This window comes from Ceratotherium simum, chromosome 17, assembly GCF_057802395.1.
Source record: "Ceratotherium simum simum isolate JZ-2026a chromosome 17, ASM5780239v1, whole genome shotgun sequence".
Lineage (NCBI taxonomy): Eukaryota > Metazoa > Chordata > Mammalia > Perissodactyla > Rhinocerotidae > Ceratotherium > Ceratotherium simum.
This window is the reverse complement of record NC_141916.1, coordinates 20,052,831-20,080,666: the sequence shown is the minus strand read 5'-3', so window position 1 is coordinate 20,080,666 and position 27,836 is coordinate 20,052,831. Positions and strand designations below refer to the sequence as shown.

General features: G+C 37.7%; 1 protein-coding gene across 1 annotated transcript; it reads right to left on the bottom strand.

Moving 5' to 3' along the window:
• Positions 1-361: 361 nt before the first annotated feature.
• Positions 362-27,502, bottom strand: CCNT1 (cyclin T1). The gene is made up of 9 exons (XM_004428953.3): positions 27,255-27,502; positions 25,398-25,479; positions 19,052-19,180; positions 16,391-16,451; positions 14,905-14,967; positions 13,329-13,374; positions 12,012-12,175; positions 11,779-11,849; positions 362-2,322 (listed from the first exon to the last, which is right to left on the bottom strand). The coding sequence occupies exons 1-9, from the start codon at positions 27,413-27,415 to the stop codon at positions 919-921; spliced, it is 2,181 nt and encodes a 726-aa protein (XP_004429010.1). The 5' UTR covers positions 27,416-27,502; the 3' UTR covers positions 362-918.
• Between the last annotated feature and the right edge of the window lie 334 nt (positions 27,503-27,836).

The window sequence follows — 27,836 nt, the reverse complement described above, 5'->3', positions numbered from 1 at the left end:
TCAGGCCATTGGCTGCACTTGCCCAAACTAGAATTTAGAAGGCTAAACACTCAATAATAACATAAAGAAAGTGGAAAATACCATGTCAAATACATGCCTCTTCCTTCCTTTATGTTCTAAAGGCCACACCGTGTTCTCTCTAATAGACCGTTGGGAAGTGAAAATGGTGAGGGGCAGGGAGGGAAAGATAAAACATGATTTTTAAACACACACACTTAAAAACACACATACCCACACTTACATACACACTTAAAGGTCTCAACACTTCAAGTGGCCAGAGCCTATCTGAGAACTCATGGCCAAAAGCCTATCCTCCCATCCCGCTGACACTCCCCCCCCGCCCTCCAATCCCACCCCCCAGGACTCAATGCTATGTATCTCATACACACAGCAAAATCCCTATCCCCTCCCCATTTATATAAAAAAACTAAACAGATAACTTACTTTCTTTAAATTATTTTTTAAAAGTCTCTTAAAAGATTTTGACATTTAAATACTTCCTCTCTTCTGATATATTAAACACCAAAAGAATCCACAACTGTTTGATAAAACAAACCCTCCATATTTCAGTCCTGGCAAGAAGAGGGAAGATATCAACTCTAATCAACCTAATTAGGAGGTGGAAAGGCCAAGAATAGAGAAAGTATTCTTAATCCTTCACAGCTTCAACACATTCTCACCTCTCTAATACCAGTAAAAACTACAATAAAATAGTTAAATTTCTGAGGCAGCAGATATAGTAACCAAGGCCCTCTCCCACCCTTCCACCTATGTCTCAATATTAATTTATTCCCTAGTCCAAGAAGGGTGACATATTTCATAAGGGAAGTAATTTTCTTAGTCCAGAATCAGTAGTTAAAAAAAGAAAAGAAAGTATGTGTTTTTAAAGAAGTTTTTTTCTCCTCTTCTTTTTCTTTTTTACTTAGGAAGGGGTGGAAGTGGTGGAGGAGGTTCTGATGGTAGAGGTGGTAGCCTGGGTTTGTCTGTATTGCCAGATCTGGAGGGCATTCCACCAGCCCGTGGATTCAGATATTCACTGTAAGAATGAACATATTCAAATGCAGGGGGCTGAGTGGGCTGAACACCCTGGGCACTGAGAAGGGAGTGAAGCATATTCACAGTATCTTGATAGTCTATTGTCTGGGTTGTGTTGTGACCATTGGCCCCAGTGGGGCCTTTATCCAGTTTCATATGAGGAACTCGAGTTTTACAGCTAGGCTGTGAAAAAGGAAGGCCACTTGTGTCTGAGCTATGCCCAGGCAACTGGGCCATTGTAGGAAGAGGAGGGAAGAAATTTATGGAAGAGGGTTTAGTACTCTTGGCGATCTTGGCTGGATGATCAAACACGGCCCCTCCAGTCTCGTCAGGGGGGCCCCTTTTACGAGTAGAACTGGAAGAGGAGAAAGAACTAGACAAGCTATAGGTTTTGTGTGCTAAGGTGCTTGTCTGGCTGCTATGTTTTGGATCACCTGGCCGTTTGTTCCCAGTACCAGCTGGAAGCTGTGAGTGAGAGTGCTTGTGTGAGTGGTGATTATGATGATGATGATGATTAGATGGGTGAGTCTTGTGCTTTTCTTTGTGCTCTCGGCTCTTTGTGACACTGTCATCTACAGAATTGTGCTTGTCAGGTGCAGCATGGACTTTAATGCGCATTTTTATCTCCTCTGGTTTTGAAGAGGCAGCTTTATCTCCACTCGCCACTGGGATTCTCATTTTGAGAGCTGTTTTGTCAGCCTTTTCCAGAAAAGGCCGCTCAGGGTTTTCTGAGCCCTCTATGGGCATTTTCAGAATGACTGAAGAATGGCTATCATGGTGAGACAGGAGATTCTGCGCAGCATATGCATACTGTGACTTCACATTGGCCTCCATGTTCTCCAGTTGCCTCTTCTGGGCAGCCAACTCCTCTGCATGCTTTGCACGGTATTCTTTCAGTGACACTTTAGCTGATGGCACACTCTTACTACTCTGCTTCTGGGAAATAAACGCATTTGAACCATCCTGTTGCAAGGAATGATCAACTCCTATAAGTGCTAGATTCTCACTAGTCCGATGACCCTGAGCAGGTTCTAGTTTAAAAGGAGGTTGGGAGGACAGCCAACGCTCGCCCTGCAACATCTCCACACTGCTTAAGTTGCTGGATGACTCTTCAGTGGTTGGAAGGGAAGGCACCGTACTTGTGGTAGAAGAAGTTGACATGCTCATTAAACCTGCAATAGTTGTGTCTGAAGAGCTCTGGGAAATCATATTGAGGATTGTCTGCTCTGAAGTGTTTTCATCCGCTCCTCGGTCATCTGCTTTTGTTTTCTTGGCAGCTTGGCATGCCTAAAATGAAGCAAAGGACATCACTTCAGATAATTTATCAAATGGAAAAAACACTGAAATGAGTAGACTGTGCTTGCTTTGACACTGGGAATTTTGGATAGCCCATAAGCAAAAGGCTACTCCAACACGAGATCAATAATTATTACCAACAGGAGACATAAGATTTTTAAAAACTTCAATCAAGGGTCACACAAACAGGATCTCAAAGAGATATCTGCATTCCCATGTTCACTGCAGCATTATTCACAATACCCAAGATATGAAAGCAACCCAAGAATCCATCCGTGAATAAATGGATAAAGAAAATGAAATATTATTTAGCCTTAAAAAACGAGGAAGGGGGGCCGGCCCGGAGGCACAAGTGGTTAAGTGTGTGCACTACACTTCGGCAGCCCAGGGTTCGCAGGTTCGGATCCCAGGCGTGCACCTACGCACTGCTTGTTAGGCCATGCTGTGGCGGCATCCCATATAAAAAACAAAAGTAGAGGAAGATGGGCACGGATGTTAGCCCAGGGCCAATCTTCCTCAAGAAAAAAGGGGAGGGGTGGCATCGGACATTAGCTCAGGGCTAGTCCTCCTCACAAAACAAAAAAACAAAAAACAAAACAAGACAAAAAAACAGGGAGGGGCCAGCCTGGTGGCGTAGTGGTTAAGTTCACAGACTCCGCTTTGGTGGCCTAGGGTTCGCAGGTTCGAATCCTGGGCACAGACCAACACTGCTCATCAAGCCATGCTGTGGTGGCATCCCACACATAAAATAGAGGAAGACTGGCACAGATGTTAGCTCAGAGCCAATCTTCCTCAGCAAAAAGAGGAAGATTGGCAACAGATGTTAGCTCAAGGCCAATCTTCCTCACCAAACAAAAAACAAAAAAAGAAGGAGGAGAAGGATTCTGGGAAGATGGCAGAGTAGGAAGCACCAGGAACCTATCTCCCTACCCAGACAAATGCACTGGCAGAATCTGTCTGAACTAACTATTTTGAAATTCCAGAGTCTTTTGCAGGCTTGCAACTTCCAGGGTAAGCCTTAGACAATCAATTGGGGTTAATTTTCATCAATTTCAGCTCTCAGAGCAGTAGCAACTACCACCCCCCCACCCCCAGCCATGTAGCAGGCAGCTATGCATCTATTCCTGGAGCAGCGTGCCCATAGCCTGGGGGAGCCACAGTGGGCAAAAAGGACTCTAGCCTCCAAATATTGGGAATCTGTGCTCTGATTGCTGCTGCTTCTGATCACAGTGGTACAGACAAAGAGGCAGGCAGCCATTGTTGTTGCACCTCACTCCATTGTTGCAAGCCCCTCCCTCTCTGGCTGAAGTGACTTTCAGGGGATTGAAAGGGCCAACACCCCTCCTCCCCTGCTTCATTTTTTCCTTTTTCCCCTTTTGGGAGCCAGACATTAAAGAATAGGACATTCAAAAACAACTGCATATACTGTGAAAATTTAAAAATGACCACACATGTCCAGGGAAAGACTCAGAAAAGACCTGAGAAGACTTTAAGTTTATACCTCAGGCTGATCTTCAGCACAGAGCGACCCTACGAAATCAACTCCCCACCCTGCCAAATAAACAAAAACAATAACATAAAACAGCAAACTCTGGGGAAGGGAGAGAATCTGATTTCCCAAGTTACTACGTTATTAATTTGTCCAGTGTTTACCAAAAGATCACAAGGTATATAAAGAAACAGGAAAGTATGGCCCATTCAAAGGAAAAAATAAATCAACAGAAACTGTCCCTGAAAAACACCTGAGAGCAGATCTACTAGACAAAGACTTTAAAAATAACTCCCTTAAAGATACTCAAAGAATTAAAAGAAGATGTGGGGAAAGTCAAGAAAATGATGTGTGAACAAAATGGAAATATCAATAAAGAGATAGAAAACCTAAAAAGAAACCAAAAAGAAATCCTGGAGCTGAAAAATACAATAACTGAAATGAAAAATGCACTAGAGGGATTCAAAGGCAGATTTGAGCAGGCAGAAGAAAGGATCAGCAAACTTGATGAGTGGATAATGGAAATTACTGAGTCTGAGGAACAGAAGAAAAGAGATTGAAGCAAGTGAACAGAGCCTAAGGGACCTATGGGACATCATCAAGTGGACCACCATATATATGCACTGTGGGAGTTCCAGAAGGAGAAAAGATAGAGACAGAGAGAATATCTGAAGAAACAGTGGCTGAAACCTTCCCAAATTTGATGAGACATGAATATAAACATCTAAGAGGCTCAATGAACTCCCAGCAAGAAGAACTCAAAAGAGACTCACATGGAGACACATCACAGATCTTCCTTGACTTATGATGGGGTTACGACTTGATAAACCCATCCTAAGTTGAAAATATCTTAAGTCAAAAATGCATCTAACACACCTAACCTACCAAACATCATAGCTTAACTTATCCTACCTTAAACGTGCTCAAAACAATTATATTAGCCTACAATTGGGCAAAATCATTAACACAAAGTCTATTTTATAATAGTGTTGAATATCTCATGTAATTTATTGAAGACTGCACAGAAAGTGAAAAACACAATGGCTATATGGGTACAGAATAGTTTTAAGTGTATGACTTGTTTACCCTCATGATCACGTGGCTGACTGGGAGTTGCAGCTCGCTGCTGCTGCCCAGCATCATAAGAAAGTATCGTACTGCCTATCACTAGCCCAGGAAAAAATCAAAACTTGAAGTACAGTTTCTACTGAATGCATATTGCTTTCACACCACTGTAAAGTCGAAAAATTGTAAGTCGAACCATTGTTAAGTCGAAGACCATCTATATAATCAAACTTTCAAAAGCCAAAGACAGAGAATCTTGAAAGCAGCAAGAGAGAAGCAAATCATCACATACAAGAGATCCTCAATAAGATCATGAGATTTCTCATCAGAAACTTTGGAGGCCAGTAGACAGTGAGCCGATACATTCTAAGTGCTAAAAGAGAAAAACTGTCAACTAAGTATCCTATATCCAGCAAAAATGTCCTTCAAAAAAGTGAGGGAGAAATTAAGACATTTCTAGATAAATAAAAGCTGAGGGAGTTCATGACCACTAGACCAGTCATATAAGAAATGCTCAAGGGAGTCTTCTAAGGTGAAATGAAAGGAGACTAAACAGTAACTTGAAGCTATATGGAGAAATAGAGATCTCAATAAAGGTAAATACATGGGCAATTACAAAGGCTAGTATTATTGTAACAATGATTTGTAACTGTGCTTTTTGTTTTCTACAAGATTTAAGAGACTAACATATTTTAAGGAAAAAAAAATTATTAGTGTAAAGCCAAGTATTACTTTAACTTCGATTTATAACTCCAAATCTTATTTTCTATTATTTATTCTATTTCTTATTTTCATTAGTTTAAGAGCCTAATGCATTTAAAAGAATTATTAGTTTACATTTTGGGACACTCAAGGTATAAAGATATAATTTTGTGACACTGACAACCAAAAGGGGTGAGGATGCAGCTGTAAAGGCCTTTCATATGTTACTGAAGTTAAACTAGTATAAATTCAAAGTAGAGTATTATAACTGTAGGATATTAAATGTAATCCCCATGGTAACCACAAAGAAAACAGCTGTAGAATATACAAAAAAGGAAAACGTGACAGGAACTTGAAATTTTCACTATGAAAAATTAACTAAACAGAAAAGACGACAGTGATGCAGGCAACAGGGACAAAAAAGCTATAAGGCATATAAAAAAACAAATAGCATAATGACAGAAGTAAATCCCTTCTTGTAAATCCCTCCTTATCTGTAATTACTTTAAGTGTAAATGGATTACACTCTGAATGAAAAGACAGAAAGAAAACATTGGTAGAATGGATAAAAACACATGATCCAACTATATGGTGTCTACAAGCAACTGAGATCCAAAGACCCAAACAGGTTGAAAGTGAAAGGATGGAAAAAACATAAACCATGCAAACAGTAACCAATGAGAGAAGAGGTGGCTACATTTATATCAGACAAAATCACCCATAAATCAAAAAAGGTTTCAAGAGTCAAAGAAGGACATTATACATTAACAAAAGACTCAATACATCAATAAGATATAACAATTATAAACATTTACATACCTAATGACAGGCCATCAAAATATATGAAGCAAAACATGACAGAATTGAAGGGAGAAATAGACAGTTTTACAGCAATAGTTGTGAATGGAGCAATACCCCATTCACAATAATAAACAGAACCACCAGACAGAAGATAGGTAAACAGAGGACTTAACAAATAAACCAACTAGATCTAACAAACATATACAGAACATTCTACCCAACAATAGCAGCATACACATTCTTCTCAAGTGCACAGGGGACACTTTCCAGGATAGACCATATGTTAGGCCACAAACTAAGTCTCAACAGATTTTAAAAGATATCATACAAAGTATCTTTTCTGACCACAGGAGGATAAAGTTAGAAATCAATAACAAAAGATAAATTGGAAAATTCACCAAATTGGAGAAATTAAACAACACATTCTTAAACAACCAATAGATCAAAGAAGACATCAAAAGGGAAATCAAAAACTACTTAGAGACAAATGAAAATGAAAACACAGCATATCAGAATTTATGGGATACAGTGAAAGTGGTGCTAAGGGAGAAATTTACAGCTATAAATGCTTACATTAAAAAATAAGAAAGATCTCAAAGTAACTAACTTTACAACTTAAGGAACCAGAAAAAGAACAAACTAAATCCAAAGCAAGGAGAAGGAAAGATATAATAAAGATTAGAGCAGAGGTAAACAAAATAGAAAAATAGAGAAAAATCAATGAAACAAAAAGTTAGTTCTTTGAGAAGATCAACAAAATTGACAAACCTTTAGCTGGATGGACTAAGGAAAAAAGAGAGGAGACAAACTACTAAACTCAGAAATAAGAGAGACACTGCTACTGATTCTGCACAAACAAGGATTATAAGAGGAGTACTATGAACATTGTACGTCAACAAACTGGATAACCTAGATGAAATGGACAAATTCCTAGAAACACAAAACCTATCAAGACTAAATCATGAAGAAAAAGAAAATCTCAATAGACTTATAACTAGTAAGGAGACTGAATCAATAATCAAAAATCTCCCAACCAAGATAAGTCCTTCACTTAATCCTATCGAACATTTAAAGAAGTAATACTAATCCTTTTCAAACTTTCCCAAAAATCTGAAGAGGAGGGAACACTTCCCAACTCATTTTATGAGGCCAGCATTACCCTAATACCAAAGCCAGACAAAGACACTACAGGAAAAGAAAATTATAGACCAATATCCCTTATGGCCATTGATGCAAAAATCCTCAATAAAAAAATACTAGCAAATTGAATTCAACAGCATATTAAAAGGATCATACACCATGACTAAGTCACATTTATTCCTGGAATGCAAGGATGGTTCAACATACGAAAATCAATCCATGTAATACGCCACACAAACATAATGAAGGAAAAAACCACATGATCCTCTCAACTGATGCAGAAAAAGCATTTGACAAAATTCAACACTTTCAGGATAAAAACACTCAACAAACTAGGAATCTAAGGAAATTACCTCAACATAATAAAAGCCATATATGAAAAACCGACAGCGAACATCATACTCAATGGTGCAAAACTGAAAGCTTTCTCTAAGATCAGGAACAAGGCAAGGAGGCTCATTTTCACGACTTCAACATAGTACTGGAAGTTCTCATCAAAGCAATTAGGCAAGAAAAAGAAATAAAAGGCATCCAAATTGGAAAAGAAGAAGTAAAACTATCTCTGTTTGCAAATATGATCTTATATGGAGAAAACCTTAAAGATTACACCAAAAAGAAGTTAGAATTAATCAATGAATTCAGCAAAGTGAGCAAAATACAAAGTCAACACACAAAATTCAGTTGCATTTCTATATGCAAACAATGAACAATCTGAAAAGGAAATCATCAAAACATTTCTATTTATAATAGTATCAAAAAGAATAAAATAATTAGCAATTAACTTAACCAAGGAGGTGAAAGTCATGTACAATGAAACCTGAAAAACACTGCTGAAAGAAATTAAATACAACATAAATGGAAACTCATTTCATGTTCTGGATTCGAAGACTTAATATTGTTAAAATGTGACTACTATCCAAAGTGACCTACAGATTCAATGCAGTCTCTATCAAAATCTCAATGACATTTTTTAGAGAAATAGAAAAACTCATCCTAAGGAATCTCAAGGGACCTTGAATAACAAAACAATCTTGAAAACAAAGAACAAAACTGGAGGACTCACACTTCCTGATTTCAGAACTTACTACAGAGCTACAGTAATCAAAACAGTGTGGTACCGGCGTAAAGACAAGCATACAGATAAGTGGAATAAAATAGAGAGCCCAGAAACAAACCCTTGCATATATGGTTAACTGATCTTTGACAAGGGTGCCAAGAATATTCAATGGAGAAGGGACAGTCTTTTCAACAAATGGTGCTGGGAAAAGTGGATATCCACATGCAAAAGAATGAAGTTGAACCCTTACCTAAAACCATATACAAAAATTAACTCAAAATGGATAAAGGACTTAAATGTAAGACCCACAAAAATAAAATTCATAGAAGAAAACATAAGACAAAAGCTTCACCACATTGGATTTAGCAATGATTTCTTGGATATCATACCAAAGGAAGAGATAACAAAAAAAAAAAGGACAATTTGGACTTCATGAAAATTTAAAAATTTTGTGCATCAAAAGACACTATCCAGAGTAAAAAGGCAACTCACAGAAGGGAAGAAAATATTTGCAAATTATATATCTGATAAGGGATTAATATCCAGAATATATGGAGAACTCCTAAAACTCAACCAAAAAAAAAAACCAAACAACCCAATTAAAACATGGACAAAGGACTTGAATGAATAGACATTTCTCCAAAGATAAACAAATGGCCAATAAGCACATGAAAAGATGCTTGACACCATTATCAGGGAAATGCAAATCAAAACTAGAATGAGATACCACCTCATATCCATTAGGATGGCTACTATCAAAAAAATAAAACAAGTGTTGGCAAGGATGTGAAGAAATTGAACTCTTATGCACTGTTGGTGAGAACGAAAATGGTACAGCCACTATGAAAAACAGTGTAGTAGTTCCTCAACAAATTAAAAATAGAACTACCGTATGATCCAGCAATTCCATTCCTAGGTACATACTCAAAAGAACCAAAAGCAGGGTTTTGAAGAGATATTTGTACACCCGTGTTCACAGCAGCATTATTCACAATAGCTAAAAGGTGGAAGCAAGCCAAGTCTCCATCAACAGAAGAATGGATAAACAAAATGTGGCATATACATACAAAAGCATATTATTCAACCTTTAAAAGGAATGAAATTCTACAATATGCTAAAACATTGATGAACCTTGAGGACAGCAAGCTAATTGAAATAAGCCAGTGCGAAAAAGACAAATTCTGTATGATTCCATTTATATAAAGTACTTTAGAGTAGCCGAAATTATAAAAACAGAAAATACACAGGGCCGGCCCTGTGGCGTAGCGGTTAAGTGCACGCGCTGCGCTGCTGGCAGCCGGGGTTCGGATCCCGGGCGCGCACCGATGCACCGCTTGTCAGGCCGTGCTGTGGCAGCGTCCCATATAAAGTAGAGGAAGATGGGCACAGATGTTAGCCCAGGGCCAGTCTTCCTCAGCAAAAAGAGGAGGATTGGCATGGATGTTAGCTCAGAGCTGATCTTCCTCACAAAAAAAAAAAAAAGAAAGAAAATACAATAGTGGTTGCTAGGGACTGGGGTCAGGGGAAATGGAGAGTTATTGTTTAATGGGCACAGAGTTTCAGTTTTACAAGATGAAAAGAGTTATGGGGATAGATGGTAAAGATGGCAGTACAACAATATGAATATATTTAATACCACTGAACTGTACACTTAAAATGGTTAAGATGGTAAACTTTATGTTATTTGTATTTTACCACAATTGAAAAAAAAGAGGAGGAGGAAATCCCGACATTCGCAACAACACAGACAAACCTTGGGGATCTTTTGCTAAGAGAAATAAGCCAGACACAGAAAGACAAATACTGCATGGTGTCACTTATATGAGTAATCTAAAATAGGGAAAACTCATATAGGTAGAGAGAACAGTGGTTGCCAGAGTCTGGGGAGCAGAGGGAAAGAGGACTATTAGTCAAAGGATACAAAGTTTCAGTTACATAAGATGAATGAGTCCTAGAGATCTACTGTACAGCACAGTGCCTACACAGTTAACAATATAGCACTGTATACTTAATCCTTCTCAGCCTTTTCACTAAGATCAAGTGTAGCACTGCATACTTAAAAATTTGCTTAAGTGTTCTATGATTAAAAAAAAAAAAAAAGTCACAGTACTCTATACCAATGATAGAAGGCAATAAAAAAAATGAAGTTGTGCATATCTAAAATTCATTCATGAACTTCTACGCCTTATAACTGCTTATGATTGCAGCGGGTCCAAAAGCAAACCCTAGAAATTTTGGTAAGATTTTATACGAAAGTAAAAGATGACTGATGTGCTCTCAAGTCTCCTTTGAACCCTAGGTAATTTTCTGCAACTCAACTCAGGGGAATGAAATTAAGCTTATCAGTCTGGATACCTGAGAAATGCAGGGAACATTTTTTTTTTTTTTGTGAGGAAGATCAGCCCTGAGCTGACATCCGTACTAATCCTCCTCTTTTTGCTGAGGAAGACCAGCTCTGAACTAACATCTATTGCCAATCCTCCTCCTTTTTTTTTCCCCAAAGCCCCAATAGGTAGCTGCACGTCATAGCTGCACATCCCTCTAGTTGCTGTATGTGGGACGCAGCCTCAGCATGGCCAGACAAGCGGTGCGTCGGTGCGCGCCTGAGATCCGAACCCGGGCTGCCAGTAGCGGAGCGCGAGCACTTAACCGCTAAGCCACGGGGCCAGCCCAAGGGAACATTTTTAAACAAACTGACACTGAAAAAAAAAAGGAATGATTCCATTATTCATAAGTAAGAGTTTGAAAAATATGTGAAATACAACCTTAAACTGCAATCTATATAAAAATAAAATTCTTAAGTCCATTTAAAAAAGCAGGTAATGTCAAAAGCAAAATTATGATACCAGCTCTAACCCTGTAACTGTATCTTTCCTCTACCAGAAGCCAACACTGTGACTCAAAGAAGCCACATTTTTTCCTTAACAGTCTCCACACAGAAAATACTCAACCAAAGTTGCTGACCAAATGGTTTATATCACAAGAGTTGCAAAACACAAAATAAATCCTGCTATCACCTACAGGCATTGACTTCTGGGCCAGTATCCAAGTTATGAAGTTGAAGTCAGGATTATTGCATAACTACAAAAAGAGAAATTCCAAACCTAGGGTGCATATCCAATTCTAGTGTATTCACCGGCGCAGTCAACGAAGAAAATGATTTGTTCCACAAGCTGACAGTAATAATTCTTACCCTCCAATTCCGAATTCGTTTGAGCCTGTTGGGGGTTTTCTCCAGAATCTGCAGAAATTCATGTGTCAGTTCTACAAATGAAATAGAACATTTAAGAAAAACTCAGAGAGGCAAAAGTAATGAAACAAGAATAACCTCAACTAACTATTTTCATCTGAATCATGTCACCTTTGGCCAGATATGTGACAGATCAAGAGCAAGTGCTTTTCAAGGTCCCTTACTCTAAAACTTACCATCTAAAAGTTCCAGGGTCACAGTGGCGTCAACATACTCCCACCAGTGCTTCCCATCAGTTGAGACTGGGATCTCCCAGTTGGACCACTTGCAAGCCAGATGAATGCAGACACAGGCCACCACAGGAGGTGTGTACTGCAGGCTAAATGTGGTCAAATGCAGGCTGACATCAAAGGGAAGGAAACAAGAGAGTGTCATGAGCTCTCAATTCTGAACCCAAGTTAAAACTCTCCATTAATTAAAAAAAAAGTTTAAAAAAACACTGGAGAGCAAGAAGGGCAAGAAATATCCAGTGCTCTGGTCCAGTACTCAACATGCTTTTCCATTAACCCACCTGCTCAGTAACAACATTTCTAAATTTTTTGACTACACATCATTCAATCCACACACTGACAAAGGACCAAAAAAAAAACCAAAAAACAAAAATAAAACAGTCTGAGTACTCAGTTTTTAAAACAAAGATCAATTATCCTGAGAATAAGTTCAAAACTTAAGGAAAATTGTAGGATTTTTGATATGTATAATCCCTAAATCAAATACTTAAGGAAATACCCTAAAAATTATCTCGTCTCTTGCCAATCACAGGTCTGGTCTATTTAAAATAACTAACAGACAATCACTCTTTCAAGTGTGAATATGCTTGAGTGATGGTTTATTTAAAAATTTTCTCTTATCAGGCTATAAAAATGAACTTCTTCATCCTGACAGTCATTAGGAGTACCTTTGCTTTCCATGAACAACCAACAGATTGGAAATGAGAATGAGCAAATCATTTGGTAATACAAGTTATGTACTAATAATTTTTTTCTTTAAAAAGGGAAGAAGAAAGAAATAGTATTACAACTCTTCCCACATATACATGCCTATTTATCTGGGAGAGGGGGAAGAAAAGGGAGTCTTTTAAAATATCATAATTATTGCAGCATCCTCCAAATTAGATTTTTAGTCACTGTCAATGAACCTTAAGTTTACCCAAACTTTCAGAACTATGCTCTTGGATATTTTTAAGCCAAGTTAACATATGCAGAATTAAGCAGGCTATCAAACAATCAGTACTATATAATTACATCAACTTAGCAAATTAAAAAAGCACCATGGAAATTTAAGGTACAACATGAAAACTGTACAGAAAAATCAACATTTACCAGAGAATTATCTATAATACGTTGTATCAAAGATCCATGCCTGGGTCTTTGGGTTCTAGTTTACTAGATGCCAGACCTGACAACTTTCCATATACCCCTCAAAAAGTGACAATTCCAACCCAAGTAAAGTTCTATCCCAAAAACAGAAGGGAAAAATATTAAAATATAAACCTGTTGGTTGCCATGAAGTAAGAAGTCTGTGCTAAGTCCTTGCTTGCTAAAAAAAAAAAAAGCGGGAGGGAGGGGGAAATGTTATTAGTTCCATTCATTCTCAACAATTATTTAGTAAGCATTTAATATTTGCAAAGTAGAGACTATAGTGGTGAATGAGGCAGACGTGGTCCTTGACCACCTGATGTTTACATTCTACCAAAGGAAACAGATTAGCAATTTTTAATTATAATAATTAATGCTGCTTCCAGACATAGGGACTCAAGCTTTATTCTGCACACCAAGTATCTGGACGACTTGTTTAAAACACAATTTCTGGGCGTCCTCCCTAGAATTTGACTCAATATGTTTGGAGAAGGATGGAAGCACTTTTAACAAGTAACCCAGAGATTCTGATGCAAGGGTTCACTGAGAAATACTGCACTAGGAAATGAACTAATTTAGAGGCAAGACCAGATCCAGAAGACCTTGATATAGTTGGGAAAAACGATTTTTGGTAAAAAAAAAAAAAAAAAAAAAATTAAGAGTTTTAAATTGAGTAGCCTGTGATTTAATCCCCAAATCATCAAATAAATTATTTAATATATTACAGTGAAGGAAAAAAAAAAACCACATTCCTCCTTCCAAAAAAAACTGCTCTGGGTGACAAAGCAAATTTTAATCTTCCTTAGATTAAACATTCATATATATCCATCTCTGTTTAACCCTATCATTGCTCAATGTAAACCTTTTAACGCTTTCAAAATATAAAAAACTCCGGGAAACCTCCGGGGATTTTCAGTTGAAACACACATTAGCAAAATACAAAATAAGGCCAATCATCAGTTTAGTCCACGAAACTATAAAAGACACATAAATGCACGACGATGTGTAGATATTCTTTTTTTTTTTTTTCCCCCAAAGCCCCAGTAGATAGTTGTATGTCATAGATGCACATCCTAGTTGCTGCATGTGGGACGCGGCCTCAGCATGGCCGGAGAAGTGGTGCGTTGGTGCACGCCCGGGATCCGAACCTGGGCCGCCAGCAGCGGAGTGTGTGCACTTAACCACTAAACCACAGGGCCGGCCCTAGATATTCTTGACATTACTATTTAAACTAAATAAGAGGAACTAGGTTGCATGCAACTATAGCTACTAAAGTTAAATTAGAATAAAAACAAAGTCCTGCCAAGGGATTGTCAATCACGGAAATAAGTTCAAATAAATTCTGGATGATCCTCTGGGTGGCCTTTAAGAACATCTGGGACAATTAACCCTAGAATCAGAGTAAGATCACCCACTCCCAAGACATCCTTAAAATTGCTGGTAGCTATTTATGATTTGGTGACTTTTCCAGCTTTGACAAACATCCTCAAGAAGCTAACTCTCTTTAACTGGCAATCAACTGAAAACATTAATTTATAAGAGCCCAACAGAAAAACCTCAAGTCAGAACCACTCATTTTGATTTAAGCCAGGAAGCCCTTTCAATTTAACTTTTGGCCAAAGCAGCTATGTTATGCATTTATCTACAGCAAATCTTAGCCTTTAAATGGTAAAACAATTTAAGACAACGGTCTCAAGCTGAGATTCCTTACCTCGAACAAGCTGAGTGCACTTTACCACATGTGTATGTGGGTGATCAATTGTTAGTTCAAAGCCTAAAAAAAAATAACTAGTTAAAAAGCTAAAGATACTAGAGACATTTTATATGTCTTTTATCTGAGTCATCACTAAAGGCCTCTCTCATTTTCCTGTCCCAAAACTGCTGTTCAGAGGCTAAGAGTCACACAAAGTATGCAGCATGCTCTTTTCTAAGACACATTATCTCCAAAGCTGCTTATATTTTGAGCTAGAAGGTACCTCTAAGATAATAAAGTTAATGCAGTTTCAAGACCCCTGAAGAACCAATCACCTCCAAACACAAAACACTTTTTTACGGACAACAGAATATAATATACAGTTGGAAGAAGCAGTCACTCAAGTGATGATTATCTTCTGAAGTTTAACCTTGAGAAAACATTTTAAAATCTATTCCCCTCTTACCTCAGTTTTGTTCCTTCTCATCATCTCAATTACAATAGGTACCGATCATTTTATCCAACTCCAAATGGTCTTTACCAAAATTACTTAAGAAGGATCAGTGTATCTATAAAAATTTTTGAGGTTCTCTTTTTGCATATGTAAATAAAATTTTCCAGATAAAAGTAAAGAAATTCTATTGAGAAATTTTCATGACGTAAATTATTCTAAAAGGATAATTGATTCTTGCAAATTAGATCTTACTGGTTTCTTCCATGTTAAAATATTAATAAAAATTTATTCCATCAGAAAAATATCATTGTCACCTAAAATATGGTTACCTTGAAGATAATTTATTTAAAGTAAAAAGTTAATTAGCAGAAATTAACTTCAGAGATAAACTTCCAAGAACTCACTGTGTGTGTATACATATGCAATAAAATATAGCTGTACCAGTAACTTTCCCACATAACTCAAGAAATCCTCCCCTACTCAGACAAGAGAAAAATGATAGTTCAAAAGAACTAGAAAAAAAACTTTATTTTCCATACTTGCTAAGCTTTTAAAGGCAGTCTCTCTGATAAAAATAATAATAGATACTAAGAGAACATCATTAGGGTTGCCCATCACCCGCTATAGCTTGAATTCCTCCACTTTCACTCTGCTGTTCTGAACACTGATTACTAATTTTAAAAACAAATGCTATTATCTAAATGTAAGAACAAACAGACTATAAAAATCCATGAAAGGAAAAAATCCTTTAGATAGTTTCTGCCGTTATTTATCAGAAAGTTAAAAACTGCCAAACCGTAAAGAGCAAATCATGAATCATAGAATGAAAAAAAAAAAAAGCTGCTAACTGCTATTTCAAAGGTCAGCTGTGCCTGCATTCTTTCTACGGTAGAAGACCAGGGTTAAACGCTGACCTCTACAACCTCTATAATTTGCAAAAACCTTCCCAAGAGATTTTCTTCCTATTTCCTACTTTGCAAATTTTAAAATCATATCATTATATGCATTACATACACATTTCTTTAATGTTTTAAAGGAAAATAAACTTACCTAAAGTCTGCAGAATAATGCTTTCTAATATCACCAGATCTTGAACTTGTTGCAGGTAAGCCTGCAGGTAAGAAGACACATAAATTATTCCCCAAAAAAGCACAATCTATAAAGTGTAAGCAATTCTAACAACCCCTCCCAGGGAAACCAAAGCCACAAAAGACAGGGGTGGAGTTATGAGGTAGAGTAGGAAGTGAAATTAATCCTTATCCCTATTCAGTACAGATTCTCCTTTTAAAAGGAAAAAAAAAAGCAGTATACTGAGAAAGAACACTTTCTTCTTAAATGGCTACAGAAAAAGCACATGACACTTGGTTCATTTTCAGACTGACATTTTAGGCTTTAAAGTTTATGCAATGTAGACACAAGAAAATTAAAAATACTTCTTTTTCCACTATCATCAAAATATATTTGCAGAGCCTTCCTACAGTACTGCAGGCAATCTCAAACATTTGACTCCTGTTAAACTTTCCCCTTTGGGGTAATGTTAGATTTCTGAAAATTCATGGAAGAGTTCAAAGGAAAAGGGAACAAAAAAAAAAATCTCTCGGATTTGTAATGGCCAACACTATAGCCAGTATCCACATATGCCTACTGAGCACTTGAAATGTAGCTAGTCTAAACTGACATGCACTATGAATGTAGAATACACTGGATTTTGAAGACTTAGTTAAAATAATAATAATGTAAACTATTTCATTAATATTGAGATATTGTTTTAATATTAATCATATGCTGAAATCATAATATTAGAGGTTAAAAAATACATTATCATAATACAAAATATATTATTAAAATTAATTTCACTTTTATTTTAAATGAAGTTCAATGAAAAGGTAAAAATTTTGGAGGCCGGCCCCGTGGCTTAGCGGTTAAGTGCGCGCACTCCGCTACTGGCAGCCCGGGTTCGGATCCCAAGCACGCACCGACACACTGCTTCTCCGGCCATGCTGAGGCCGCGTCCCACACACAGCAACTAGAAGGATGTGCAACTATGATGTACAACTATCTACTGGGGCTTTGGGGAAAAAAAAAGCAGGAGGATTGGCAATAGATGTTAGCTCAGAGCCGGTCTTCCTCAGCAAAAAGAGGAGGATTAGCATAGATGTTGGATGTTTGCTCAGGGCTGATCTTCCTCATAAATAAATAAATAAATAAACAAAGGTAAAAATTTTAAATTACACGTGCGACTCCCCTTATTTCCACTGGTCAGCACGGGTCTAGAACTCTAGAAGAATGAGACTTGGGCCAGGAGTTAAGAGACTTATGTTGTAGTTAACTTTCCACTTAACTTTATGATCTTGAATAAGTCCCATAAGGACTTAAACTACGCTAGTTCTCCTTTCCACATAGCGAAGAAAATATCTTCCCCTAGTCACCTCATAAGGAATAGAGACTCAGATGAGAAGTTGTATAAATATATTTTACAGAAGAAAAAAAAAGCAGGGATTATTTTTTGTTTCATTTCATTAAAATAAAATTGTTTTATTTGGTCAATTCAATGGACCAATGGCATTTAGTAGTCTCAAACCTAAATGAAAGTCCAGAGCAATAACTTGTTTTTCCAACAAGAGCTACTGGTATAGCCCAAAGAGAAAATGAAGGAAGTCAAGACACTGCTACGCAAACACTTAATGCATATAACTAGGGGCTATTATCAAAACAACAACAAACTCTCCCCCAAAAAAGAACACTTTGTCCAATATGATCACAAGAATACACAATTCCATTTATCTACTTGACAAAAGATGACTCATGCATCCATTGTATGAGACTTAAATAATCAAGTAACCAAAATCCATAAATTTTTTCCAAGCACTTATAAATGTCAGACTTCTCAATTTCTCACTACTCAGCACTCCCCAATCACTTGGGGACTTCTAAGCCAAGAGAGAGTTTCCCTCCTTTAAAGAAGTCAAGGAAGGATGGAAGAAAAAAAAAGCTACAAGTCCATGCATATGATAAAGGTCTGGAAGAATATCTACTGGAACTGTAATCAGCAGTATCCTCCTAGGAGGAGGAGGGGAGATAAGCTTTACTTTTACTTTAAATGATTCTTAAATGTTTGGATACTTTTATCATGAGCATATATAACTTTTGTAATTTCTTTACAAGTTTAAAAAAAAAACACCACTGACAGGACTCATTTTTTAAAACTACCCATTAACAAAAATTTATCTGAAAGAATGTCCTCATAATGATATTATAGTGGTGAAAAGCTGGAAATTATCTCCTTAACAGAAAATGGTTAAAATATACATAGGTATATACGATGAAATACTATCTTAACATTTAAAGTGGACAATTAGTAAGATGGGAAAATATTTGGGATATAGTAAGAGGAAAAAAACAGGTACAAAATATATACATGTATAGCCATTCATAGAAAAGAAGCTGGAAATAATAATGGTTGACTTATGTATCTGTGGTCCATATTATATCTAGGTGATATATTTTCTTCGTTTTTCTGCATTTTCCAATTTCTCTACAGTGAATACAATTAACTTTTGCCATAAAATTTCTATGTTTTTATTAAGGAAAACACAAACACTAAAAGGTTCCTTTAACAGCCCCCAATAGACTTCAGTAAATCAAAGTTACAAAACTAAGTTATGATCAAAATAATTTAAGAAAAACAGATTTGTTTAGTTAATCCCCTACCTCACTCCTAGTATCAGGAAGTGATTCCTGTGGATGGAGACAAGCATGTGCTACTTTGATGACGTGTTCCAATTTTTTTGGCTGCTCCTCTACTTTAGCTGCAAGAAATAAGGCCGCTGGAGCCACAGACTGGATGGAGAGAAAATAAATCATTTATTTTTTATTTCTAGATCAACGTAGATCTAAAAAAGAACTGTATCAAACCAAGTTCTTTGCTTACTTCAACTTCATCACTTCTTGCTTACGCTTTTTCCTCTACTTAAAATGTCCTCCCCTCTTCTATCCATTGATCAGTCCACTTCTGAAAACCAATCCTTCAACAAACTATCTCTCATTAAAAGCTACCTATGCGGGCCGGCCCCGTGGCTTAGCGGTTAAGTGCACGCGCTCCACCGCTGGGGAACCAGGTTCGGATCCCGGGCATGCACCGATACACTGCTTCTCCGGCCATGCTGAGGCCGCGTCCCACGTACAGCAACTAGAAGGATGTGCAGCTATGACATACAACTATCTACTGGGGCTTTGGGGGAAAAAAATAAATAAATAAAAATTATAAAAAAAAAAAAAAGCTCCCTATGCAAGAAGCCACTAGATGTAAATGACGGCTTTCTATTTAAAATGAGATTATTGAGTTTGTATCAAAGCACTCTATATACCTTGTTTTAACGGAGTAAATTGAAATGTCCAGAACAGGCAAATCCATAGAGAGAGAAGAAAGTAGACTAGTGGTTGCCAACGGCTGGGAAGAGAGCAGGACAGGAGTGACCGCTAAGGAACGAGTTTCTTTCTGGGGTAATGTAAATGTTCTGGAATTACACTGTGGCGATGGTTACACAACTTCGCAAATATACTAAAAATCAGTGAATTACACACTTTAAAAGGATGAATTTTATTGTATTCAAATTATCTCAATTATACTTATATATATGAGCAGGAGCACAAATCTTAAAAAAAGGAATCCAAAGTACAGTATTATATTCAAGAGGTTATACATAGAAGGCACTTAGAGGGAAAAAAATTCAAGCCAATACACAAGTAGAGAACAAACTCAGACACTAAACAATATAAGAGATTAGAGCAACATCATATAAATTGTAGCCTGATGATCTGGGAGACCTCAGGAAGTATAACTTCTCTTGAATCTTAACAAGTATATTTCAGTAAATCAAAGATGGTAACGGCAAGAGCTAGAATTCGCCAGGAGTCAAAGAAATGCAATAAATAATTTTACAGAACTTAAATACCTATTTTGCTTTACTGAGGAGAACTGACAAGCATTCTAATACTTATTTGTATCCCCTGTTATACTTTGCAGAACAGATTTTTCTCCACAAATTCAATTCATAGTAACAATTCTCTTCCTTCATATTTGCTGCAGTTGTATATGCCGCTTGCTACATATAAATTCCTAGACCTTAGCATAAGGGAAGCAGAACCAGAGGAAAGCCGGCATGAACAAAGGTGTGGGGAATCAGGGCGTGCAGCACATTTTGAACACTAAACTGAGTAGTTAAATGATATAGATGATGGAATGTCGGACACAAAAGATTAACAAGAGAGTGACGCTAAAGATTTTAGATAAAATGTAGATTAAGAAATATTTAGAAAGATTAATCCGGTGGTAGGTGGGACTAAAAGGAAGAAAGGATAGGCTACATTAGAAGTTAATTTTTAAAAAAGAAAAAATTTTAATAATCCAGGCATTAGGAAATAAAGTTTAGAGTAAGCACCAGCAGTAGAAATAAAGGAAAGAAGAAACACAGGTATCACTTTGGAAAACTAACAGGGCTTCACTAAATATATGTATATGTATTTGCACAAAGAGAATAAAATTCTAATGGGATATACTCCAAAATGTTAACAGGATTATCTCTTAACAGTGGGTTATAGGGAAATCATCATTTTCTCCTTTATTTTCTGTCTTCTTTTAATTTTATGATGGCAATATATATTTATAGGGAAAGAGAAAACTAACACTATAAAAATGAACAGGACTTTATAACTGATTGGACAAAGGGGAAAAGGAAAAGGACAACTCAAAGACAATACTAAGATTTTAAGCCTACAACTTCACCTTCAAGGGGCTAAAAATATATGAAAGGAGCTAACTAAAATATGGTATACAAACAATGGCTAACAAGGCAAGATAATATCTCAGTAAATGAAAGACTGCAAGAGATAAATTTTAATCAAATTTTTGTGCAATCAACCATATAAATACTCATGGCTCCTTGTGGAATCACTTACCAAGCTGGCTTATCAAAGCATTTTTTCATCAGAGGCAGTTTTTAAGAAGAATTCTTATACCAGGTAAGGGTATAAGATTTCCTCCATTTTAAAAGAACAATAATAATGCCACGTAATATTTGTTTGCTATGTGCAGGCACTTTTAAATTAATTCATTCAAATCCTATTAACTACTCTATGAGTCATTATTATAGACTCCAAAGAGATGAGAAAACTAAGGCCTATGGTAACTTGCCCAAAGCCATATAGCTAGTAAGCACTCCAGCAAGGGTTCTAAATGTAGACATGTCTGACTCCAAGAGTCCCTCCCCTTAACCAATAAGCTTGACCTTTGAGGAGTCAACTAATAAGAGTAAAATACACCCAATCAAATTTGTTAGCTATTAAAATACAATACCTGTATTTTAAAATATACAAAATACAGGGGCTGGCCCCATGGTGTAGCGGTTAAGTGCGTGCTCGGCTGCTGGCAGCCCGGGTTCAGATCCCGGGCGTGCACTGGCACAGCGCTTGTCAGGCCATGCTGTGGCGGCATCCCATATAAAGTGGAGGAAGATAGGCACAGATGTTAGCCCAGGGCCAGTCTTCCTCAACAAAAAGAGGGGGATTGGCATGGATGTTAGCTCAGGGCTGATCTTCCCCACCAAATAAATAAATTAATAAAATAAAATAAAATATACAAAATACAGCATAAACACACACACACCAAGTTGCTCACCGCTATTTTACATTCACCCACTGGAAAACATTAAGGACAGTACATACAGAAATTCAATTAATGAGGTTGAATTTCTTCTCACAAAGAGAGTAAATGCAATGCTAGAATTTAAGTGAAAATAAACCAGTGATTTAATCATGTCTACTAAGGAAATAAAATTTATTTCACTCAAAAGGCAAGTTCTCTACCTTCTAGGGTATTGGAAATATACTGTATCTTGAGCTGAGTGGTGGTTACATATAAATAAACAATGCAAAAAGTAATCGAGTTGCACACCAGATTTTTGTTCTTTACTGTATTTTTTTTTTTTTTTTGGTGAGGAAAATCGGCCCTGAGCTAACATCTGCCAATCCTCCTCTTTTTGCTGAGGAAGACTGGCCCTGGGCTAACATCCTTGCCCATCTTCCTCCACTTTATATGGGACACCGCCACAGCAGGGCCTGACAAGCGGTGCGTCGGTGCACGTCCGGGTCCCGAACCAGCGAACCCCCGGGCTGCCACAGCGGAGCGCACGCACTTAACTGCTTGCGCCACCGGGCCGGCCCCGACTGTATGTTATACCTCAATAAAAATTTAAAAAGAAGAAAAGGCAAGAGCTCTAGGCTCAAAACACTATAAACAAAGAGATACCAACAAAATGAGACAAGTATTCACAACATGAGCCATACAGCTCTAACACATAAAGAGCTCATATAAATAAGAAAATCAGAATAAAATAGGGACTGGGCCGGCTCCATGGCTTAGCGGTTAAGTGCGCGCGCTCTGATGCTGGCGGCCCGGGTTCGGATCCCGGGAGCGCCCCGAGGCACCACTTCTCCGTCCAACATGAGGCCGAGTCCCACGTACAGCAACTAGAAGGATGTGAACCTATGACATACAACTATCTACTGGGGCTTTGGGGGGAAAAAACTGAATAAATAAAATCTTTAAAAAAAAAAAAAAAAAAGAATAAAATAGGGACAAAAAAAGAATCAACAGTCAATTTTTAAGTCAACTCTTCAACCTCACTTCACAATAAGAACAATGACCAATAGGCATAAGAAACTCAACTTCACTAATTGGAGAAGAGTAAATTAAGAAAATAAGTTAAGACTCCCTCTATCTTGTTCACCACCGTATCCCCAGTGTCTAGCAAGTAGTTAAAACTTACTATTTCCTAAGTAATGAATATTTGTTGTTAGTGAGGATAGAAAGAAAAGAACCCTCTCCTACAGTGCTAGAAACAGTGGATACTGACATAATCTTTCAGTAGAGCAAATTAACAAAACAAAAATTTTAAAAATGCATATCCTTGAACACAGCAATTCCACTTACAGGAATTTATATTAAAATGGTCATATAAGTACACTATATATGTACCAGACTAACTTATGTAACATTACTTATAATAAACTAGAAACAACCCAAATATCCATTATTAGGGAGCTGGAGAAATAAATTATGGAAATTACACAAAGAAATACTATGTGGCCATTTAAAATAATGAGAAACCAATATGAAAAAACGTCCAATATATGCTAAATGATAAAGGCAAGTTGTGTAAGAGTAGTATAGTAAGAAGTGACTTTTATAGAAATACATAAATGCTAGTACATGCACAGAAAAATGTCTGGGACGCTATATGCCAAAACATTTATCAGTGGTCACCTCTGGAGGGTGGGATTACAGAGCTGCTTTCACTTTTACTATACATTTCTGTATTGTTGTAAGTTTTACCACGAGTTTTTTTTCACCTTCGTAATACGAAAAAATAACATGAAAAACGCATGGGAGCTTGATAGGACATATATCGATGTCACAACAGTGTATTAAGTCCTCTCAAATCTGAATTTAGATTCATCACAGCTAAACACTTAGAATTAACATATTAAAGGGATGATATTTTTGATCTGTTAATTCTAGAATGTGCCTAAAATCAATTCTCTAAAGAGGATCAACAACCCCAAATTTAAGAGTCACTGGATTTTGGAAAAGGTGATGGCATCCAAAAGAATCTCTCTATATTGGATAATTACCAGATCATTCATTCATTCAACAAGTTTACTGAAGGGGCCTTGTAGGATACACAGAAAAGTGAGTCTCTGTCCTTGCTAAGCTTGATACATAGGAAATAAGGAAAGACATAATGTAAAAGGTAAAAGTAGGGTAAGTATATATTAATATACATATGCATAGACTGCACAAATTGATTTGAGATGTATTTCACCCTGGATTTCAAATCTTTATCATAATAAAAGGGAAAAAATGTAGAAAACTTTCAGAATTGGCAAGCTATGGACTTCCTCTTCAAATTCTGCTTTTTATCCATGACCTTCTATTGCAGAGCTATCACACAGCCTCATTAAACACTTCCCTCTCCCTTAATAAGGGTGTGCTCCCTGCAATCAGAGAGAGGGTGGGGCAGGAGGTAGGGAGGCTAAGGGTAGAAGAAAGCCAAGCTGACTGGATAATCAGCAAAAATAGGGAATACTTAATCCACAAATCCAAAAGATTTCCCGTACAATTACTCTCAATACCGAGTCCGCCAATATCTTACATTACAAGAGCAATATCTAGTTTCACAGATTATCCTCCTATGGCATAAAAAAAGAGCTCAAAACCCATCATCCTAAGGATAAGTCTGAAATACTTTTCCTCAAAAAAAAAAAAGGGAAATATTTGACTCACAAATCCACATGATGTGTTCATCAAGTTTAGCCCTATTAACTTGTGACTTTATTAAACAAATATAGTCTTACCTGCAACTGGGATATCACTATGCACTCGCTTCCAAGTCATTTACAATAATGTTAAATAGGACCATTTCAGGTAGCAAAACTGAAAATTGCACTATTTACAATTCTGTCCAGGAAAAAAAAATCCCTTTATTACTGTTATTTTCTTTTTCCTGTCTTAAAAGTCAACCCCTAATCATCACATAATGTACCTTCCCCCTGCAACCAGTCATCAAATGGAATTTTATCAAATGCTTTTAAAAAATCTAAATAACTTACATTCACTTGTTTTCCTGTGACCATACTATTATTTAGCATACTATTATTTAGTGTGATTCAAAAATCACACTTAAATTAAGCATAGTTTCCCCTTTAATGCTAGTCTCCCAACCCAAAAATGTTAAGTTTAGTGTTCAATAATCTATTTCTTTATTAGAGAATTTACCTAATCTAAGGATGCACTAAATCTATCAAACAACTAGCTAGACTCTTCACAGGAAAATAGGAAGGCTGGATTCAGAATAGCAGTCTGACACACCATGCAAGTGATCAACTCTAAATGCTAAACTTCAAATCCCAACTGAAAAGTTCAGTTTAGCAGCAAAGATTAACCACACAAGAAATATAAAAATCACAAGATTATACTATACAAAATAATTATACTTACATTTCGATGGAACTGTGTAAAGGACTGAATCATGTAGAATCGATGCATGTATACGATAGCAGTGTTGATAGTCAATTGTGAACTAAAATATTCAAGTTAAGGGCCCAAAACAGCAGGCAGTACAATTCCCAAAAAATACCACCTCTATATCCTCCCAAAAGGACCATGCAGCCAAGCACAGTAGATGCTCCTAAATGAAAACCATACTTACTTCTCCAAATTAAAGAGCAAGTCTGTTTTCTTTCACTGAATTATTAACCACCAATTGACAGCACAATGCCTTACACGTAACAGGTATTCAACATAAATTTGCTGAATTAATAAACAAGCAAGCTTCTCAGAACGTGTGGATCAAGAAGTAACAAAAACAAAACTATGTAAGACCTAAACCTGTCACTTGCCTACTGAAAACCCTGCAGTGGTGACCCATTAGCTCAGGATCTCTCTTCACATGATTTCCAATGACCTCCCTCAACCAGCCCCTAGGTATGTCTCCACTATCTCCTCACCTTCTAAACTCCAGCAATTAACTTTTCAGTTCCACTTGTTTCACTTCTCTCTGGCAACCAAGCCTTCTCATTCCGTGATCCCTGGGACCAGAAACACTGTGGAATGATTTGATATTCATTCCTTGGAAAGAAAAACTTTTAAACGCCTTACTTCTGAAGACCTCAAAAGACCCTGTGGGGTATACAGAGATGAGGCAGTCCCATGATGGCAACAATCTTAATAACAACATATATAAAAAGGAAAGGACTAGGATGCTAGGACGCACTGAAACAGAATTTAAAAAAAACAAGGTTTAACTCAGTACTGACTTAGGAAACAAACTGGATATCAGCAATAAAAATGCTTAGAAAACAAACTGGGTATCAGCAATAAAGAGGACACCTCTTTTGAGGCGAGCACACCTTAAAACACAAATACTACAGCCAGCAACACATTTAAAGAGAAGTTGCACCCAAGAATAATTTTTCACTTCCAGAGTGAAAAGTACTTTGAAGCTACATTAGCTTTCTCTGCTACAAAATGAGTATATTTTCTGACACATAAAAATACACGGAAAAAAAATCACTAAATTACCTCATCTTTGAAATATGAGGAAAAAGAATACACATCAGCCCTCTGAATAACTTAAAAGCCCATTATTTTGTAAACGGTTTTTAAAACATTAGATCCGTAGGTCTATGTCCCTACAAATCTAAACTGACATCCTTCCTTGCTCTGAAATTCTATAAGCTCTAACATTAACTACTATTTGAATATCTGAATGCCAAGCACTGTGTTTGGCACAAAATCAAACGCAAGTGGTATCACCCCATTTTACAGACGAGAAAACCAAGAATTCGACAGCTTTCTTAAACAGCTAGTAAATGGGAGGAACGGATTTTGAACCAAAGCTGGGGCATTAATTTCAGGCCACCCTTTGCAAAGACCTTCAGATATTGAATTTCTCAAAACTCGATTTACACACTAAGTTCAAGAGGCAGCCATCAACCGTGAAACCTCCACCAGACCCCTAGGGCATAGCGGAAAAGCAGAATCCCAAAGTCATCAGAGCAGGAAATCAGAACACACCGAAAAGCGACTAGGAAGGGCTGGTTAAAACACAAAGCCGGGAAGGATACGAATTCCCAGCAAGGTTGGTGGCACGGGTGAGCGAGCGGGAAATTAACTCCGCCTCGCTTTCCCCGCGCGAACATTGAACTTTAGCCCGCCCCACCGTCAGCTCTCCCACCTAGACATCCAGCCCCTGCCCACCCTCTTCCCGCTTCCGTCCCTGACAGAGCCTGAGGCCTGGACGCCCGAGCACAGCGGGACTGACTCCAAGGCCGAAGGCCTAGGCCGCAAGGATACACGTTAAGACGCTGCCCCATGTCCTGGAGCAGATTGGCCGCCTGCTGGCGATAAGAAAGTTCTTTATCTGGGTCCAGACCAAAACGACGAGATGGGCTATTTTCCAGCTGTTCTCGAGTAAAATACCACCGTTTGTTGTTGTTCTTCCTCTCTCCCTCCATAGTGCTTTAATCAGAAGGCAGCAGCGGAGGCTGCAAGCACTTCCCAGCGTCACCTAAGCGGCGACCCACATCCGCTGTGCGGCAGCAACTGCGACGTGACGAACTTCCGTTAAGGGTGGACGGCTAGGTTGTGACACGCTTCCGCCGAGGAGGGCTAGTTAAAGGGTCTACTTCCGGAATGGACCTCGCCGCAACCTGTAGCCGAGTTAACAGCCAAATAGGCGACCAGGAAAGGCCTTGGGTCTAGGACGCAGGCGCCAGTCATGTGACCCTTGGGAGGTAGGGTGGGATTAGACGCTTTCGTTCAAAACCACGTCACCTCCCGCGAGAACTGGGTTCAGTCTTCGCGCTCATGGCGAGGGCGTGAGGCGTCGTTTGTGGATGGGTGAGGCGGCCGCCCAGGCGCCGCTCGGCGGCTCTT